General features: G+C 41.7%; 1 protein-coding gene across 1 annotated transcript in view; it reads right to left on the minus strand.

Annotated features, from left to right (window-relative positions):
• Window positions 1–13392, minus strand: part of LOC110505531 (latent-transforming growth factor beta-binding protein 2) — a 145898-nt gene extending 132506 nt beyond the window's left edge. Inside the window, exons 1-2 of the mRNA XM_036962678.1 lie at window positions 12435–13392; window positions 7273–7346 (exon numbers count right to left, since the gene is read on the minus strand). Of these exons, the coding sequence (XP_036818573.1) occupies window positions 7273–7346; window positions 12435–12898 (538 nt within the window). The 5' untranslated portion in view covers window positions 12899–13392. The remainder of the gene's footprint in view (window positions 1–7272; window positions 7347–12434) is intronic.
• Between the last annotated feature and the right edge of the window lie 7722 nt (window positions 13393–21114).

Consider the following 21114-nt stretch of genomic DNA (forward strand, 5'->3'; position numbering starts at 1 on the left):
GTTCAGAGAATGTTCTAAGAACGTTATTAAAAACATATATTTTGTTCTCAGCATCAACAAAACTCTCTCTATCCTCTATCTTGTAAGTGTGTTCAGGGTCATGTTCAGTTGCCAAACATTCCTGAACGTTGCAGATAGAAATGCCATGAATAGAGCCGATGTGATTCCTTATTCTACATATCAGAGAGGTATTTTTGATGTACATACACTATTTCTATCTGAATGTTCCAAAACATTCAATCCTGCTGAACGCGCCCAAGGTGTGTTGGCCGCGCCCACTAATTGGCCACACCTGATCTTAACCCTTTACAGTGTAAGCCCTGTCTAAACCGGGGGAGGGGGGGGGGGGGGTTCTACTAAGCTATGACTGCGTCTTTTTAAGAAGGTCATACCAAGGATCATTTAGCTATTTGATTTAGAATTTTAATACCACTTGAAGTATAAACAAATATATACATAAAAAGTATGACCATTTTCATTTGTCCTTACTGCTATTAGCCCATACAAACGCATTGAATAACAGATTCACTACATGGAACAACAGATAGTCTCCCTCAAAAAATCTAAAGGAAGTTTGTTCTGAGGTGTCTGTCCTATATCTGAGAGAGAAAAAAAGTTCAATTTATAAACTCAGCAAAAAAAGAAATGTCCTCTCACTGTCAACTGCATTTATTTTCAACAAACTTAGCATGTGTAAATATTTGTACGAACATAAGATTCAACAACTGAGACATAAACTGAACAAGTTCCACAGACATGTGACTAACAGAAATAGAATAATGTGTCCCTGAACAAGAAGGGGGGGGGTCAAAATTAGAGGTTGACCGGTTAATCGGAATGGCCGATTAATTAGGGCCGATTTCAAGTTTTCAATAACAATCGGTATTTTTGGACACCGATTTGCCGATTATTATTATTTATTTATTTTTTACACCTTTATTTAACTAGGCAAGTCAGTTATTAAAAACATTCTTATTTTCAATGACGGCCTAGGAACGGTGGGTTAACTGCCTTGTTCAGGGGCAGAACGATAGATTTTTACCTTGTCAGCTCGGGGATTCGTTTTTGCAACCTTCCGGTTACTAGTCCAACGCTCGAACAACCTGCCTTACATTGCACTCCACAAGGAGCCTACGTAGCAGGCTGACTACCGGTTACACGAGGGCAGCAAGAAGCCAAGGTAAGTTGCTAGCTAGCATTAAACTTATCTTATAAAAAACAATCAATCTTAACATAATCACTAGTTAACTACACATGGTTGATGATATTACTAGTTTATCTAGTGCGTCCTGCGTTGCATATAATCGATTGCGCCTACTTCGACAAACGGGGATTTAACAAGCACTGTCGTTGCACCAATGTACCTAACCATAAACATCAATGCCTTTCTTTAAAATCAATGCACAAGTATATATTTTTAAACCTGCATATTTAGTTAATATTGCCTGCTAACATGAATTTCTTATAATTAGGGAAATTGTGTCACTTCTCTTGCGTTCCGTGCAAGCAGTCAGGATATATGCAGCAGTTTGGGCCACCTGGCTCATTGCGAACTGTGTGAAGTCCATTTATTCCTAACAAAGGCCGTAATTAATTTGCCAGAATTGTACATAATTATGACATAACATTGAAGCTTGTACAATGTAACAGCAATATTTAGACTTAGAGATGCCATCCGTTAGATAAAATACGGAACGGTTCCGTATTTCACTGAAAGAATAAACGTTTTGTTTTCGAAATGATAGTTTCCGGACTACCATTTTAATGATCAAAGGCTCGTATTTCTGTGTGTTATAATTAAGTCTATGATTTGATAGAGCAGTCTGAATGAGTGACGGTAGGCAGCAGCAGGCTCATAAGCATTCATTCAAACAGCACTTTCGTGCGTTTGCCAGCAGCTATCGCGCTGTTTATGACTTCAAGCCTATAATCTCCTGAGATTAGGCTGGTGTAACTGATGTGAAATGGCTAGCTAGTTAGCGGGGTGCACACTAATAGCGTCTCAAACGTCACTCGCTCAGACTTGTAGTTGTTCCCCTTGCTCTGCATGGGTAACGCTGCTTCGGGGGTGGCTGTTGTCGATGTGTTCCTGGTTCGAGCTCAGGTAGGGGCGAGGAGAGGGACGGAAACTATACTGTTACACTGGCAATACTAAAGTGCCTATAAGAACATCCAATAGTCAATGGTTAATGAAATACAAATACAAATCGAAATACAAATCATATAGAGAGAATAGTCCTATAATTCCTATAATAACTACAACCTAAAATGTCTTAGCTGGGAATATTGAACTCATGTTAAAAGGAACCACCAGCTTTCATATGTTCTCATGTTCTGAGCAAGGACCTTAAGCGTTAGCTTTTTTACATGGCACATATTGCACTTTTACTTTCTTAACCAAAACTTTGTTTTTGCATTATTTAAACCAAATTGAAACTGTTTCATTATTTATTTGAGGCTAAAATTATTTTATTGATGTATTATATTAGGTTAAAATAAGTGTTCATTCAGTATTGTTGTAATTGTCATTACAAATAAAAATAAAAAATCATCAGATTAATTGAACGTCGGTATCAGCTTTTTTTGGTCCTCCAATAATCGGTATTGGTATCGGCGTTGAAAAATCATAATCGGTCGACCTCTAGTCAAAATCAAAAGTAACCGTATCTGGTGTGGCCACCAGCTGCTGCATTAAGTACTGCAATGCATCCCCTCCTCATGGACTGCACCAGGTTTGCCAGTTCTTGCTGTGAGATGTTACCCCACTCTTCCACCAAGGCACCTGCAAGTTCCCGGACATTTCTGGGGGGAATGACCCAAGCCTTCACCCTCCGATCAAACAGGTCCCAGTGTAACACAAATTTCTTCAGCGATAAACGCGAATCCGACCATCACCTCTGGTGAGACAAAACCGCGACTCGTCAATGAAGAGCACTTTTTGCCAGTCCTGTATGGTCCAGCGACGGTGGGTTTGTGCCCATAGGCGACGTTGTTGCCGGTGATGTCTGGTGAGGACCTGCCTTACAACAGACCTACAAGAACTCAGTCCAGCCTCTCTCTGCCTATTGCAGACAATCTGAGCACTGATGGAGGGATTGTGCGTTCCTGGTGTAACTCAGGCAGTTGTTGTTGCCATCCTGTACCTGTCAAACAGGTGTGATGTTCGGATGTACAGATCCTGTGCAGGTGTTGTTACACATGGTCTGCCACAGCGAGGATAATCAACTGTCCGTCCAGTCTCCCTGTAGCGCTGTCTTATGTGTCTCACAGTACGGACATTGCAATTTATTGCCCTGGCCACATCTGCAGTCCTCATGCCTCCTTGCAGCATGCCTAAGGCATGTTCACGCAGGTGAGCAGGGACCCTAGGCATCTTTCTTAGTCAGTAGAAAGGCCTCTTTAGTGTCCATAGTTTTCATAACTGTGACCTTAATTGCCTACCATCTGTAAGCTGTTAGTGTCTTAACGAACGTTCCACAGGTGCATGTTCATTAATTGTTTAAGGTTCATTTAACAAGCATGGGAAACAGTGTTAAAACCCTTTACAATGAAGATCTATGAAGTTATTCGGATTTTTACGAATTATCTTTGAAAGAAAAGAGTCCTGAAAAAGGGACGTTTCTTTTCTTGCTCAGTTTATAAATATATGTAAGAAAAGATATATGTATTTAACGCCTTATTTTTTACAGTCTCCATACATACAGTGCCTTGCGAAAGTATTCGGCCCCCTTGAACTTTGCGACCTTTTGCCATATTTCAGGCTTCAAACATAAAGATATAAAACTGTATTTTTTTGTGAAGAATCAACAACAAGTGGGACACAATCATGAAGTGGAACGACATTTATTGGATATTTCAAACTTTTTTAACAAATCAAAAACTGAAAAATTGGGCGTGCAAAATTATTCAGCCCCCTTAAGTTAATACATTGTAGCGCCACCTTTTGCTGCGATTACAGCTGTAAGTCGCTTGGGGTATGTCTCTATCAGTTTTGCACATCGAGAGACTGACATTTTTTCCCATTCCTCCTTGCAAAACAGCTCGAGCTCAGTGAGGTTGGATGGAGAGCATTTGTGAACAGCAGTTTTCAGTTCTTTCCACAGATTCTCGATTGGATTCAGGTCTGGACTTTGACTTGGCCATTCTAACACCTGGATATGTTTATTTTTGAACCATTCCATTGTAGATTTTGCTTTATGTTTTGGATCATTGTCTTGTTGGAAGACAAATCTGCGTCCCAGTCTCAGGTCTTTTGCAGACTCCATCAGGTTTTCTTCCAGAATGGTCCTGTATTTGGCTCCATCCATCTTCCCATCAATTTTAACCATCTTCCCTGTCCCTGCTGAAGAAAAGCAGGCCCAAACCATGATGCTGCCACCACCATGTTTGACAGTGGGGATGGTGTGTTCAGCTGTGTTGCTTTTACGCCAAACATAACGTTTTGCATTGTTGCCAAAAAGTTCAATTTTGGTTTCATCTGACCAGAGCACCTTCTTCCACATGTTTGGTGTGTCTCCCAGGTGGCTTGTGGCAAACTTTAAACTACACTTTTTATGGATATCTTTAAGAAATGGCTTTCTTCTTGCCACTCTTCCATAAAGGCCAGATTTGTGCAATATACAACTGATTGTTGTCCTATGGACAGAGTCTCCCACCTCAGCTGTAGATCTCTGCAGTTCATCCAGAGTGATCATGGGCCTCTTGGCTGCATCTCTGATCAGTCTTCTCCTTGTATGAGCTGAAAGTTTAGAGGGACGGCCAGGTCTTGGTAGATTTGCAGTGGTCTCATACTCCTTCCATTTCAATATTATCGCTTGCACAGTGCTCCTTGGGATGTTTAAAGCTTGGGAAATATTTTAGTATCCAAATCCGGCTTTAAACTTCTTCACAACAGTATCTCGGACCTGCCTGGTGTGTTCCTTGTTCTTCATGATGCTCTCTGCGCTTTTAACGGACCTCTGAGACTATCACAGTGCAGGTGCATTTATATGGAGACTTGATTATACACAGGTGGATTGTATTTATCATCATTAGTCATTTAGGTCAACATTGGATCATTCAGAGATCCTCACTGAACTTCTGGAGAGAGTTTGCTCCACTGAAAGTAAAGGGGCTGAATAATTTTGCACGCCCAATTTTTCAGTTTTTGATTTGTTAAAAAAGTTTGAAATATCCAATAAATGTCGTTCCACTTCATGATTGTGTCCCACTTGTTGTTGATTCTTCACAAAAAAATACAGTTTTATATCTTTATGTTTGAAGCCTGAAATATGGCAAAAGGTCGCACAGTTCAAGGGGGCCGAATACTTTCGCAAGGCACTGTACATACATAATTTAAAAAAACGGGGACCTGGGGACCTTCAGACGAGTCTTGTGAGGACTGTGGGCATCCTAGAGCAAAACAACTGACATATGTGTGTTTGTGAGAGTCTCATTTTTTTGTGTGTAGCCCAAACTGTTCGGACACTACAGACAGAAGTTGGCAAATCGGCTGTGCCGTCTTCCGACGAGTCCCAAGACGCTCGTAGAGCAAAATGGAGAACACCATCGTGTTCGTGAGAGTCTCATATTTTTATAGAGGGTCATAATAGTTTGTAAGCTAAACTGTTCGGATGCTACAGACGATTTTGTGAGAAGACCGATTTTCAGGACAAACACCGCTCTAGCTCTGTCCCCTTTCACCGCAGACACGAAATGCGATATCGGCGGATGTGGTGGATTGAGATGTATCTAATGAAAAAAAAACATATCTCTGGCTTAAACTGACAGATTTAAGCCAGAGGTAATGATGCAAATTACATTTCCACGGTGCCACGGAAATCGACTCTAGTTTTTGAGCGCTTGAAATGAGGTCTGTTTGAATAGATTTAAAAGAACAGCTTAGTATGTGTATAAAAACATGGCATGCTAGCACCATCCTGGTGGCGCAGTGGACTAATTCCATAGATAGACAACAGAAGATTATAGATACGAATCACACTGACGCCGTGTCACAAAAAATAAATGTGTTCACGTGATTAATTCCTAAGGGAATGAATTACCATGTGTCCTATCTGTGCTTGGAGTGTTTTTTTTATGTAAAAAAAACAAGCTAGTAGTGTTATTAAAAGTCTTATTGAAACGTTCAATTAAAGTTTTAAGGAAGTTATCAAAAACCTCAAAATAACTTGTACTTTCCATTCTCAGTACATTAATAAAACCTCCCAGGAAAACTTTCAAAGAACCAGAGTAAAACATTATCAGAACCTCCCTTCAACCGATAAATAAACATTCCCAGACAGGCGTAATTTTCACTTCTGTTCTCAGCACGTTTAAAAAGCTTTTAGTTTAACCGGTCAGGAAACGTATGGCTTCGTTCCCAGAACCAATGGGAAACCAAAAACGTATGTTCCCAAAACTTTGAAGGAACAAAAGTGCTAGCTGGGTGGTTACTAGGTCATAATTCTCTCTTAAAAGGAGAGATTGTTTAAGGCGCCTGCCCCCCACTAGAAAACATACAGAACACTTCACAACCCACAGAACAGTAAAAAGGCCAAAAAAACTTTCCAAATGTCAAGAATGTTACAATGGTAACACTTGTAAGCTATTAAGATTCTGCAAAAATTGTGCTTTAAAAAGTGCCCAATTATTCACTCACCCCCAGTATCTGCCATTGAGTTTTTAATTATATGGTAGTTAAGATATCCTATATTGCTGTGGTCAAATAAAGAAAGTGCAGTTACACCCATAATTAAGGGCTTGTGTCAAACAGAGCGAGCCAAGTGCTAAGCACTGGTCAGTTCCATGTTAGGATTTTATATGAAAGAGCATGCTAATCTACATTAATAACATGACCATGGAGGTAATAATGACACACCGGAACACTTCCTATAGGGCAGGGGTAGGCAACAAGATTCAGCCGCGGGACGGTTTTTGTAGGAGCGAATGGCCAAATTGACCCACACCTAAGCCCAAAAAGAGATTGTTTAAATTTTGAAAACAATCATTTCATAATTTCATTGAGACACGATCATATCTATTTTGTTTTATTTGTGGGAATATTTGGGAACAGATTTCCTACATTTTACAGTCATTTTCTTAAACAAAAACAAAAATTATATATATATTTTTGATTTCAAACTTTGGGGGGCCAAAGTTGCCGACCCCTGCTATTGGGTAAGACAATATGCTTAAACTATTGAGAAGGACGGTTAAGAGACAGTCATGCCAAAGGATAGAGATGATCATTGATCATTGTTTACCTAAGGCATATGGTCAAAGATGAATACTTACGCTTTATGCAGCGGTTGGTGCCAGAAGCCACAGCCCATCCAGAGCAGCACTGGTGACCTCCACATACATTAGGCCTGCAGAGAAAGAGAGGGAGAGAAATGGGATATGTAATACTGTATGGGGATATGTAATACTCAGCCTCCAGTATCTATGCTGCAATAGTATATGTGCCAGGGGGCTAGGGTCTGTCCTATCTGGTGAAATTCTTCTGTCTTATTTGGTGGCCTATGTGAACTTAAGTATGCTCGCTCTAATTCTCCCATCGCTCTCTCTCTCTCGGAGGACCTGAACCCTAGGACCATCTGGCCTGATGACTCCTGGCTGTCTCCAGCCCACCCTGTTGTGCTGCTGCTCCAGTTTCAACTGTTCTGCCTGCGGCTATGGAACCCTGACCTGTTTACCAGACGGACGTGCAACCTTGTCCCGCACCTGCTGTTTTCAACTAACTAACTAACTGAATCTCTCTCTCTCTCTCACCTGCGGTCTCAACCTCTGAATGCTCGGCTATGAAAAGCCAACTGAAATGTACTCCTGAGGTGCTGACCTTTTGCACCCTCAACAACCACTGTGAATATTATCTGACCCTGTTGGTCATTTATGAATGTTTCAATATGTTGAAGAACGATATGGCCTTAATGGTAGTGTACTCTCATAATCTTCACCCGGCCCAGCCAGAAGAGGACTGGACACCCCTCAGAGTCTGGTTCCTCTCTAGGTTCCTGCCTTTCTAGGGAATTTTTCCTAGCCACAGTGCTTCTACATCTGCATTGCTTCCTGTTTTGGGGTTTTAGGTTGGGTTTCTGTATAAGCACTTTGTGACATCTGCTGATGTAAAAAAGGCTTTATAAATACATTTTATTTGATTTGTACGTAATAAATGGACTGGCATGTACAAAGTACAGTACCCCACAATTCATAAGGGGAATAATGTTTTGAGTGTTCATGGTCTCAAACCTTAACATTTCTATCTGAGATTTAGTTCTGACCCCATTATAGTCTCATATCCCTTAATGTGGTTGGCCTATTGAAGGAGCACCTTAGAGATTCAGAAATAATTGCATTTTATTCAATAACATTTGCAGGCAAATCATGAAACTCTATCTGTGAGTGTAGAGCCACACACCCCTCTCTCTCTGCGCTGCATGGAGTCCAGAGGGAAAACAAATAGGCTAGTGGTTATCTGAGCCTGGGAGGGAACAGGAGAAACACATGAAAAGCACCCTTTGCTCACATAAATCTCCAGGAAAATGAAAGATGACAAGTTTCAAACTATAATAACTAGATTCTTTACATATTTTACTCTGCAAGAACAGCGCTGGCCAATTTGAACAGCGAGATGCATGAAAAGGCACCACACCACAAGAGCAACTCCAGGGCAAATTCAAACCACAAACAAGAGTTCTGGCATAAATTGACTTGCCATCTTCTTTCCACGAGATATTAATGGCAATGAGTTGAGTGAATGTATGTATGGCTTATGCAGATACAGTACGATATCTGTTCTGGGTCAGGAGATGACTAGTAAACTGTTAAAGGGTAAACACAGGGTGACAGTAGTACTGTCTGCCTTCTGTCAACACCACCTGGTCAGTCAACTGGGGTGTATTCACTAGGAACCAGATCCAAACGGAAGGAAACGGAATGAAATGGGGAGGGACCTACCAGAATTTGTCTAATAGAAACTCTTGTTTCCGTTGCAAAACGGTTAAGACTAACGATTACATCCGTTTTTTTTTTTTTGTGGTTTGAGAGTTCTTTAGATGGATAGATTACTCTCTATGTAGAAAAACACTGGATGGAGACCATTGACTCTTTTGCAGATTTAGGACGTGTTCCTATTGTTAGACGTTGCTGATGCATGACAGATCTTACAATGCCTGGATAGGTATTTTAAGAATCAGTTAACCACATCTGCTATAGCAATTTGTCAGTCCATGACACAGTCCATGACGTGCCACGCAACCATTGGTTGTTGCGTCGCTTTGCCTTAGCTGTGAAATGCTAAGGCAAACTGACCATATTCACAACCATGCATCAACTCCTGAACTCTTCTGACAACTAACAAACATCTGACCAATCAGACTAGAGCAAAGTAGTTAGTAGGTAGTTAATCAATTACCTTTACAATTGCAAACAGCTGATTCACCATATTTTAACTATCCAACAGTGACTTAGAAAACAATAATATCTCCCAGAAATTATGAATATGAACCGTACAAAATAGACCAGCAGGTCTGTGGGGAAGTTGATGCCTATAGGTATCATTCCTGATAGCATCATGAAGAGTACAGTAGCATGGTAAAGGTATTCAAGTTCTACATAACAAAACCTTTCATAAAAGCTCTATAAACATCAATGATGTCATATTTGCACTCATAATGACCCATTTTATGCAGCCAGGTTGAGCAATTTTCCGAGCAAGTTGGAGCAGTCCTGGGTCTTCCTGACAGACTGAGCTCAAGAGGGCATGACAGGTACGCCGTGTGGAACTCCCTATCCCAGAGGGCTAACCAGAAATCAGGGAGTGAGTAAGGAGACAGTGGGAATTCCGAGAGGAAATGTGTCATGCAAGCACACGCTCTCTAACGACAAGCAGATAATTCATTTCAAGCTAATGAAAGAGAAAGAGGTGAAAAATCGTGAATTACACAAGGTTAATTAATGCCTCTGAAGATTTATGGCACCTTTACTGTTACGATCCCTTAAAGGGGCAGGTATTTCCACTCAATACGGTTTAAATAATACTGTGAAATTGTGAAAATTATGATAATGCCCTTTTAGTGTTTGAGCGATTTGAAAAGATGGTGGGATGGAGTTTTGGCCTGCCTGGCAACATCACTAGGCAGTATAAGTTAATAGACCAATGACAAAGTTTCAAACCTATCTGCCAATAACAACTAGTTTTCAGGTTACATATCCTCCTATCCTCCTATTAGGGTCCTCCAATTAGGTCCCTCACTCAGACCACTCCCAGACAGTCCCATCAAAATTCTTGTTTGAGAAAATGTTTTTTGCTAATGTTTATTTTTGACCATTTTAATTGAAACAATCACAGTAAGGTACTTAATTGTTACACAGAAATGATTTGATATTGAGATAAAAACAGCTGCATTGGACCTTTAACCCCTACAAGTCTAAGCCGAGCTGACAAGGTAAAAATCTGTCGTTCAGGGGCAGAATAAGGCTGAACCCACTGTTCCACAGTAGACCGTCATTGTAAGTAAGAATTTGTTCTTAACTGACTTGCCTAGTTAAAAAAAAAAAAAAAAAACATTTAAAAAAAGATGTGGAAGGCGACATAGGCGGATGCCGTGGATTGAGACGCAGCCCATTCAAAAAACAGATGTCATTCATAAACAGACTGATTTTCATGGGGATTTGGTATTATGTTAATTAGATTGACGCACATACCCTATTCAATCAAACTAGTAACTAGGTTCCTGGATATATATATATTTTTTAATAACACTTATTCTGTGCAGTGAGAAAGCATGTTTAAATCCACATGGGTTGGATTATATTTTTATTCACATTGTTTTGTAACATAGGCTTGTTGAGTCCATGAATCCAAATGTGCATTCTTAATGCACAAGAAGTAAGATGTTTCTGGTTACCGTACAAGTTTGATGGAATCTAGCCCATTGTGTTGTGTGGATGTGGGGGCGCCACATGAACTGCTTTCTACAGCAACTCAGCAACAGTAATAAAGACATTGGTGCTGAACACATTGATACACTAATATCTCCAAATCTCCTATGGGAACCATTATATTAGGTTGACTTTTCTGGAACCAAGTGACACAAGCCTACCAGTGCAAGATATTAAAAGGAGAACGGTGGTTGAAATCAGGGCACTCAGACTATCATCCCAGATCTTTCCCTACTCACCTCCTCCTAACCTTAACTGTCAGACATTACACAGAGTGTGCTAGGCATTCCTCACCTTATTCAGCAGAGTAAGGTTTGTGAGTACACCTTTCATCCCCCAACATGTGTTTCTCCAATTAGAAGGGATCCTCACACTGTTCATAAAGTGTCCCTCAGAAACTGACCATATAAATAACCTGATTCCCATAGGGTCGTGTGCCATGCATGTGTACCATGCGTTGTCCTATGGAACAAACAGGGTTGGCTGCATGAGGGTTCATTTACTAAAAAGAATCAGCTTTTAATGGAAACAACTGATGGTTCTGTTTTGAGTAAAAAGAAAGAGAAAGAACTCCAGGTATTTGCAGCACTGAGAAAAAGCCTCCAGGAAAACAGGTGTTTCTAATCACTAAGTGAATTTGCAAATGTGGGCAAGGGCTTTTGTAGAACCACTACATGGCCATGGGCAGCATGTGTATTCACACAACACACACACACATACCTAGGAGTAGTCTGAGGACATGGTAACTGTACTGCTTTCAAAGTTTTCTTAAGATGAAATGATAGCTCTGGTAGTGCTCTTTCAATAAACTGCTCTGCATAAACTGGTGACAAAAACGTGGTTTAACACTTAATCGTCGTTAATGAACAACTTCCTAGTCCAGAGAAACATGTTGTGTTCACTGTTCTGATATGAATAAAGGGTTTAACCTCTACCAATATAGTTCAAGTCCTGCCATGACCCCACATGACAAATTATCATTCCATTCAGAGAAATGTCACTGAGGAATTCAGTGTCAGACTGAATAGAGGAGAGGTCCGACTTTCACTTCAGACACACTGGAGCCATGGGATGGAATTATTTAATTCATTCATTAGGCATTATAGCAATATAGCCAATGTTTTGCATCCTGTGTGAGATATAGGGGAAAATAAGAGCAACAAAACATCTGTAGCAGATAGAGGGCACACAACTGCATAGGCTACTGTTGAAAGTCATTCACCCTATAATACAATCATTATTGTGTAGCAGACAAATAGCAAGTGTATCAACTAAGCAAATGTTTCACTGTAGTAGGCTAGTGTTCATTCATGACACGACACAATAGCAACAACACAAATCACAAACAACAAAGATGATAATAAATAATGTAACCTCACAACCCCTGGAGGAGAAACAGCAGGATTTATGTAAAAAAAAATACAAAAAACATGTTTAATTTGTAGACAAACTCAAAAGTACTCCTGCGGGCAGTACATATTTGTTCAACAAAAAAAACAAGCGCTGTGTCTTACCCTGCAAGGCGCCTGGTATGCGTTGAGCTGGGTTTGTTGCTCTGTCTGGAACTGATTCGGGGTCTTTGCTGTGATGAGTGATGGGTGCCGAGCTGTGTCGCGGCCCTACGTGCAGCATCTCGTGGGACCGTGGCATCATCCGCCCGGAGGGAAGCTTCCGTACTGGGAGCTGGAACTGGTTTAATTGCCGTCGCGTACCTGTTATCTCGTTGAGATGATGAGCTCACCGGAGCCCGGCGACCGGAGTGCGAGACATTATGAGAGAAGTTGAGCAAGCTTTCTCTGGATGGTATGTCGGGGACAGCGTCCTTAGCTCCCACTGCGGAGTGACCTTGGCTCCTCGCTAGCTCCCGGAGCTGCTCCCACATCTCCTGTCTACCACCTGTTGAGTCCTTCTGGCAGTCACACATTCGTACTAGTGCAATGGTTAGAACCACTAAAAGTGCAATCCATAAACGGTCCATATTTGTGTCAAAAATGGAATTGCTGCTACGTGTAGGCTGGTCACTCAAGATTCAGTTGTGTCGATAGCCACAAGCAATATCGAGTGGTTGAATGGAGGCGAACAGAAAGTTTCAGCAATACTGTATCTTTTCCCAAGCATGCAAAATGCTTTGATGTCTCTTCATAATGTCCAGGTAAGCATTACGCAGGATGGATTCAAAATCTTAAACCAATTCACAGCTTTCGCATATTCTCCTAAAATTGAAAATGTAAAGCTTACCTATAGGTTACTTACAGAAACAGGTTTATGTCAGATACGTTTTAATCCATTTGAGTTCATGTTAAGAGCGCGCTCAGGCAGCAATGGGATTTTGTCTGAAGCCGCAGTCCTACTAGAAGTGAAAGTTCTAGAGTATGAATGGTGCTCCGATGGATATGACCACCTCCTTGAATCTGAAGTCACCGGGAATTTGTGGAGGCTTTTCATGCGTTTTACAAGTAGAAAACTCCCCCTTAGTGGTCGTATTGATGCCTACGCTCAGCCCCCCCAGTCCAAGCCGCCAAGCTACAGTACGAGATCATACACAAACTGAACCTGCGCTCCTCTTTGCTGCGGTTGCATAAACGCACATGTAGCGCACAATGTGGATACTTGCAGGATAGTATTAAAAATGCAAATCAAGTAAATGTTAGATTGAGTATGCTAGGTAAGGTCAACTTGTCATATAATATAGCACATTGATAAACGTGATTGAGTAATTAGTAGGCTCGTAATTGAACATTGACATAACAATATGATATTTATGTCACACAACATGGGGGATATGGGAAGTGCACACACGGTTAAAGCTACATTTGAGTTCTTGGAAAACTATAGAAGTTATATAACAAATCCCATTCATCTTCCCCTCTCTTCCATGCTGCATCATCAGTTTCCCTGGACTGCCTGGAAACAACACATTTCTTTTCTCCCATAAGATCTTAAACAACCCAAAGAGAGTTGGCTGCCTTGTCCCATTCAACCCACAATGATACACTTCAGCTTGGTTCACATTGGCAGTTTGAAGTTACTCAAATCCAATGTTTTTGCATATACAATTCAAATCTGTTCTGCAGTCTGAAAAGCCAAAAAGCACATGGAATTAGCTTGATTTGAAGTCAGATAAAAATCTGATTCCTGGCCATGCGACTTGTGTCGGAATGGTAAAGTCTTGTTTATTTACCCCCAAGTGGTTTTTAGACTGCTATTTGGCATATTTTGTTGCTTGCTAGCTACTCTGTTGACAGTTTGACATGAACATGACACGGTAGCTAACTAGCTTGCTGATTGGCGAATTAGTGAATGTGCTAGAAAGCTCAACAGCTACCTTGCTAGCTAGTTGACTGCGGTTGCTAGATAAAAATGAACTCATTGTGAAAGTTGGATCATCTTATCCTCTGAGGATTTAAAAAGGTTGTTACACTATGATTTTGAACATTCAAAGCAACTGGGAAACATCCATGGCAGGCATTGTTGTCACCTTAGCCTTTGATGGGAAGCAGGAGCACCACCACCAATCAGCCTACACCACTGTGCCCTCACCCATCATTACTATGACAACTAGCGTCTGATTGTCAGTAATTGTCAGCAATTGACTGTCTGAACACACAATTCCGATTTGGTCACTTGTAACTTAACATAACTAACTGTTATGACAGTCAGTACTCCAAAACGGATTTGAAAAACAAAACTGATTTGAGCATTAAGACCTGCAGTGTGAATAAGCTTTATTCAATCTGCATTGTAGAAGTTTAGCTTTACAGCATGATTTAAATTTAAAGGCAATGTTATTGCTTTAGCGACAAAGCTGCAAACTGTAAATGCTGTATGTCTGCTCAATCGGAAATTACCTTAAAATTTCTATCGCAGAATCTGTAACGCTTCAGCACCTGCCTACAATTGTTAAATAACCCATCTGCAACCACCCAAATAAAATAAAATAGTATTTGTCACATGCAAATACAACAGGTTCACCTTACCGTGAAATGCTTACTTACAGGCCCTTAACCAACAGTGCAGTTCAAGAAATAGATTTGGGAAAATATTTACTAAATAAAATCAAGTCGAAATAACAAGTAACACAGTAGAACAATAATGAGGCTATATACAGGGGGCACCGGTACCGAGTGAATGTGCGGGGGTACAGGTTAGTCAAGGTAATTTTACATGTAGGTAGAGGTAATGTGACTATGCATTGATAATAAACAGCGAGTAGCAGCAGTGTAAAAACAAAGGGGGAACGGGGGTGTCAATGTAAATAGTCCGGGTGGCCATTTTATTAATTGTTCAGCATTCTTATAGCTTGGGGGTAGAAGCTGTTAAGGAGCCTTTTGGACCTAGACTTGGCGCTCCGGTACCACTTGCCATGCGGTAGCAGAGAACAGTGTATGACTTGGGTGACTGGAGTCTTTGACACATTTTTGGGCCTTCCTCTGACACCGCCTGGTATATCCATTTGAAGTCGGAAGTTTACATTACTTAGGTTGGAGTCATTAAAACTCGTTTTTCAACCACTCCACAAATTTCTTGTTAACAAACTATAGTTTTTGCAAGTCGGTTAGGACATCTACTTTGTGCATGACACAAGTAATTCTTCCAACAATTGTTTACAGACAGATTATTTCACTTATAATTTACTGTATCACAATTCCAGTGGGTCAGAAGTTCATATACACTAAGTTGGCTGTGTCTTTAAACAGCTTGGAAAATTCCAGAAAATTATGTTATGGCTTTAGAAACTTCTGATAGGCTAATTGACATTATTTGAATCAATTGGACGTCTACCTATGGATGTATTTCAAGGCCTACCTTCAAACTCAGTGCCTCTTTGCTTGACATCATGAGAAAATCAAAAGAATTCAGCCAAGACATCAGAAAAACAATTGGAGACCTCCACAAATTTGGTTCATCCTTGGGAGCAATTTCCAAACGCCTGAAGGTACCACGTTCATCTGTAAAAACAATAGTACGCAAGTATAAACACCATGGGACCACACAGGAAGGAGACGCCTTCTGTCTCCTAGAGATGAACGTATGTTGGCGCGAAAAGTGCAAATCAATCCCAGAACAACAGCAAAGGACCTTGTGAAGATGCTGGAGGAAACAGGTACAAAAGTATCTATATCTACAGTAAAACAAGTCCTATATCGACATAACCTGAAAGGAAGAAGCCTTCGGCGGAGGTCGTGACAGTATCTAAACTTCTGACCCACTGGGAATGTGATGAAATAAATAATTATCTTTACTATTATTCTGACATTTCACATTCTTAAAATAAAGTGAGGATCCTAACTGACCTAAGACAGGGAATTTTTACGAGGATTAAATGTCAGGAATTGTGAAAAACTGAGTTGAAATGTATTTGGCTAAGGTGTATGTAAACTTCTGACTTCAACTGTAGCTACCGTGTCCTGGCGATACACAGAAAAAACAGCCAGCTCTATATTATCCGTGTATCAGGTATGAAGGTAAGACCCAGATGCAGACAACGTCGAATTAACAATGGTTTAATAATCCAACAGGGGAAGGCAAAAGACAGGTCAAGCCAGGCAGGGGTCAGTAAACCAGAGGTGGGGCAACGGTACCGGACGGCCGGCAGGCTCAGGGTCTGGGTAGTCAGAGGTCAGTAATCCAGAGGTGGGGCAAAGATACAGGTCGGCAGGCAGGCTCAGGGTCAGGGACAGGCAGGGTGGTCAGGCAGGCGGGCTCTGAGTCAGGACAGGCAAGGTTCAAAACCAGGAGGGCGAGAAAAAGAGAGACAGGGAAAAGCAGGAGCTGAGATACAAAAACGCTGGTTGACTTGACAAACAAGACGAACTGGCAACAGACCAACAGAGAACACAGGTATAAATACACAGGGGATAATGGGGAAGATGGGCGACACTTGGAGGGGGGTGGAGACAATCACAAAGACAGGTGAAACAGATCAGTGTGTGATGCCGTTCAGCCACGACTCGGTGAAAGATAAGATATTACAGTTTTTAATGTCCCGTTGGTAGGATAGTCTCGACCGTAGATCATCAAGTTTGTTTTCCAGTGTTTGTTTTCCAGTGATGGCAGGTTGGACAATAGAACCGATGGTAATGGCGATTTACTCACTCACCTACGAATCCTAACAAGGCATCCCAACCTTCTCCCTCGGTATCTCCGCCTTTTCTTCAAACTAATGATGGGGATTTGGACCTGTTCTCCGGAATCATTAAAGAAAAAAGTATTCGTCCAGTTCGAGGTATGTAATCGCTGTTCTGATGTCCAGAAGCTCTTTTCAGTCATAAGAGACAGTAGCAGCAACTTTATGTACATAATAAGTTACAAACAATGTGAAAAAACAGTTGGTTAGGAGCCCGTAAAACTGCAGTCATCCCGTCCGGCGCCATAGTGAAAATCTGAGGCCCGCACCCGATGTCCTAACCTGCAAATACAGAAAAGGCGCTGTACAGTCAGAGATGGCGGAGTTATTTTTTTAGGCCTTTTTAGATATGTCTATGTTTCTGCTTATAATTTCAAACATTTTGGAAGGCTATTTGTTAGTCAACTTGTCAATAAATAGGCCTACATGCAGCTTATATTCTGTCAATACTTGTTGCCCTAGAATACTAAACAAACACTTGCTCACCAAAATAATGTAATAAATCGATAGAATCAATGCTTCAATCTAGTTGGCATCGGTAAAGCTTCTCTGTCATCTCTGCTTCTGTTCCGCCATATTTAAATGTAACATTTAAGTCAGTTAGCAGACTCTCTTATCCAGAGCAACTTACAGGAACAATTAGGGTTAAATTCCTTGCTCAAGGGCACATCAACAGATTATTCACCTAGTCGACTCTGGGATTCGAACCCAGTTACTGGCCCAATGCTCTTAACCGCCGCTCCAAAGCAAAAACATCTAGGAACCGGGTAGAAAATGCAACTGGAAAGATTTTTCGTGCTAACTTTCCGAATGACATCAGTTGGACCGGTTATACGGAAATTAAAATATTTGAAAACTACCCAAAATGTTTCTGATAAGATTTCAGTTCGGCTTGGATGCATATTTTATTTAGTTGAAATACTAATCAGCTTTTATAATGCTGTTAAATATAGCACCTTTACAGACAGTATGAATTGCACAAGAAGTATACTTTTATGGACTTTTTTATGCATTGTTTTTTCTTTATTCAACCTGCCTGCCACCCTACCGCAGTAACCGCGGGGCCTGCGGGTTAGCAACCTGCACATCACTAACACTTAAATAGGCCTACAGTATGTCTCCAATCTCCTGTCTCCACCATGCCAACACCATTACCGTTACACACACCTTCCAAAAATGTCAACAGGAGTTGGCTAGTGTGGTCAGCATGCATGGTTTGTCCATTCATTTTCTATCCCACCCATAAGGGAAGTAAGTTTCTCTTTCTTTGGCCAAGTTTCATGGGAATTAATGAACAGAGGTTATCACATGCAGGGAAATCATCATAACTTCACTGTGGAGTTTAAGTGTGTTGGGAGTAGCAAGCCAGCTGTCCTTCCTCTCATGGGCAGACTGGGACCAGAAATCGTTCCTGGCATTTCTAAAACACTGGACGATTTTTTCCCTTGAGGCCCCCACACGGGCCCATTTCTTTCCTCGAGGCCCCCACACAGGCAAAATGTTTCCCGAGACCCCCATTATTAGACAGATAATGATCATTTTGCGCAAATGCCAGATAGGCTTGTTCATGTTTAGCCCAGTGGGTCTAACTTGTTGTTTTTTCTGCGCAAAATGATCATTATCTGTCTAATAATGGGCCCTCAAGAGAAAAAAATGTGCCGGTGTGTTAGAAATGCCAGGGACGATTTCTGGTCCCGTTACGCCCCTGCTTCCGATGAATAACAGCTGAGAGAGAAGAGCATCGGACCCACCACACTCGCCCTTGCTCTGCTTAGCCGCTCCCCTCCAGAATCCAGCCTGTGTGATGATTTCCAACCCAAACATGTCCGGTGTGTGAGGAGTAGAGAGCAGGGCTGACCAAGGTTGTGTAGTGGAGATGTACTGGAGTTGATTAGCGCTCCTCGTCCTCCTCTTGCCAATGGGAAATCTAATTAGAAGGGAAGCTGCAGTTGTCTTATGACTCTGGGGTCGACGCGATGGTGCTCATTCCGATCCCCTGGTGTGTTGCCCTGGGCATCAGGGGGGTTGACCTGCCTCTGGCCTCTATTGTCTGGGAGGCCCCCAAAGGTTGCTTCTGAAATCAAAGATATAGAACATGTTATATTGTCTATGCCTGAAACACTCCTGGTTAATTGATCACCATCATCTGATAAAGCACTGGTGATACGTGTATTGCTAGGTCTGTAACATAGCCTGAGATTGGTGGTAGAGTGTTGTGCATTGGAGAGTTGATATGAGTTCAGAGGGGCAGTAATAACTACTAATAAGTAGTAAGGTGTTTCTCTGCTACTTTCTGCTGCTCTGTAGGAATGTGTTGTTCTAGAAGGGATTCTCTCAATTTCTCCACGCTATTTACAGCCCACATGTTGCGTGTGTTTAGGGGATCTTTGGAGTAGCTATCAACGTTATGAAAGCTTGCCTTAGTCTGGCCCAATTTGACACAATTTACAGCATCTGGAGTGACTCAGGAATGAATACCAGGAGGATCTCTCTGGCTGCGACCAAGGTTTTTACACAAAGAGACCTCAGAAAACTCCAGCGTGACAACCAAGCCACTCCTATCAATTTTCAAATAGAAAACAAATTATAGCTGTTCTGTGAACAAACAGTACAGTTACTAAGAACATAAATTACAATTACAAACAGTGCACTATTTAGTGTTTTGTATGGGTGGTTACAGCCATGAATGCTGATTGGCTGACAGACGTGGTATATCAGACCGTATACCACGGGTATGACAAAATATTTATTTTTACTGCTCTAATTACGTTGGTAACCAGTTTATAATAGCAATAAGGCACCTCGGAGGTTTGTGGTATATGGCCAATAAACCACTGCTAATGGCAGTAATGGCAGTATCCAGGAACTCTGCGATGTGCCCTTAGCCGTGGTATGTTGGCCATATACCACACATATACCGTGCCTTCATGCTTAAATGACATACCTGTTAACTTTTTTTTAAGTGTTTAAAAAAAAAAAAAGACCCCCTTTTTTCTCCCCAATTTCGTGGTATCCAATTGTTTAGTAGCTACTATCTTGTCTCATCCCTACAACTCCCGTACGGGCTCGGGAGAGACGAAGGTCGAAAGTCATGCGTCCTCCGATACACAACCCAACCAAGCCGCACTGCTTCTTAACACAGCACGCATCCAACCCGGAAGCCAGCCGCACCAATGTGTCGGAGGAAACACCGTGCACCTGGCAATCTTGGTTGGCACGCACTGCACCCAGCCCGCCACAGGAGTCGCTGGTGCACGATGAGACAAGGATAACCCTACCGGCCAAACCCTCCCTAACCCAGACGACGCTAGGCCAATTGTGCATTGCCCCACAGACCTCCCAGTCACGGCCGGTTACGACAGAGCCTGGGCGAGAGTGCCACCAGAGTTTCTGGTGGCACAGCTGGCGCTGCAGTACAGCGCCCTTAACCACTGCACCACCCGGGAGGCCCTCCTGTTAACTTTTTATAGAAATATTCATAGAAATTGATATACATATATTACATAACCTGTGCATGTTTACTTTGTGTGCATGCGTGTGTGTGCGAGCGAGCGAAAGAGAGAGAGTGCATGTCTGTCTCTGTGCCTTTGCTTTGGGCCTCACTAATCCCTTCATTGAATGATCACTCTGTGCTGTGAATTGAGAGGCCATTGAGGCTGTGTGTCACCATGAGACAGCATTGTGGGGCCATTGAGTTGTCATATTCTATGGGTTTGACACCTCCTAATCAATTCTATCCGGGGAACAAAAAACTGAGGATTTGCCTGTCAGTGGAACTGTCCCAGGAGACACACATTTGCGTTAGTTTGGTCGAAGGCACAATGATTGAATGGCCCGTCACCATTAGAGTGCTGCCTTGGGGTCAGAGTTCAAGTGTACCCATTAGAAACCCAAACAGTATCATTACGCTCAGAATGTAGGGCCCTCATTCTAACCAAGTATCAACAGTACATTCTAAGCCATGGCTCCGGAATTTTAAGTGTTCCATTTGAATCGTCCTCTGTGAGTGCCCTTGATGGAGGCGACCATGAAGAATGTCAATCTCTTAGCTACTTTTTGCCATTTGT

The sequence above is a fragment of the Oncorhynchus mykiss genome, chromosome 25, assembly GCF_013265735.2.
Source record: "Oncorhynchus mykiss isolate Arlee chromosome 25, USDA_OmykA_1.1, whole genome shotgun sequence".
NCBI classification, from domain to species: Eukaryota; Metazoa; Chordata; class Actinopteri; order Salmoniformes; family Salmonidae; genus Oncorhynchus; species Oncorhynchus mykiss.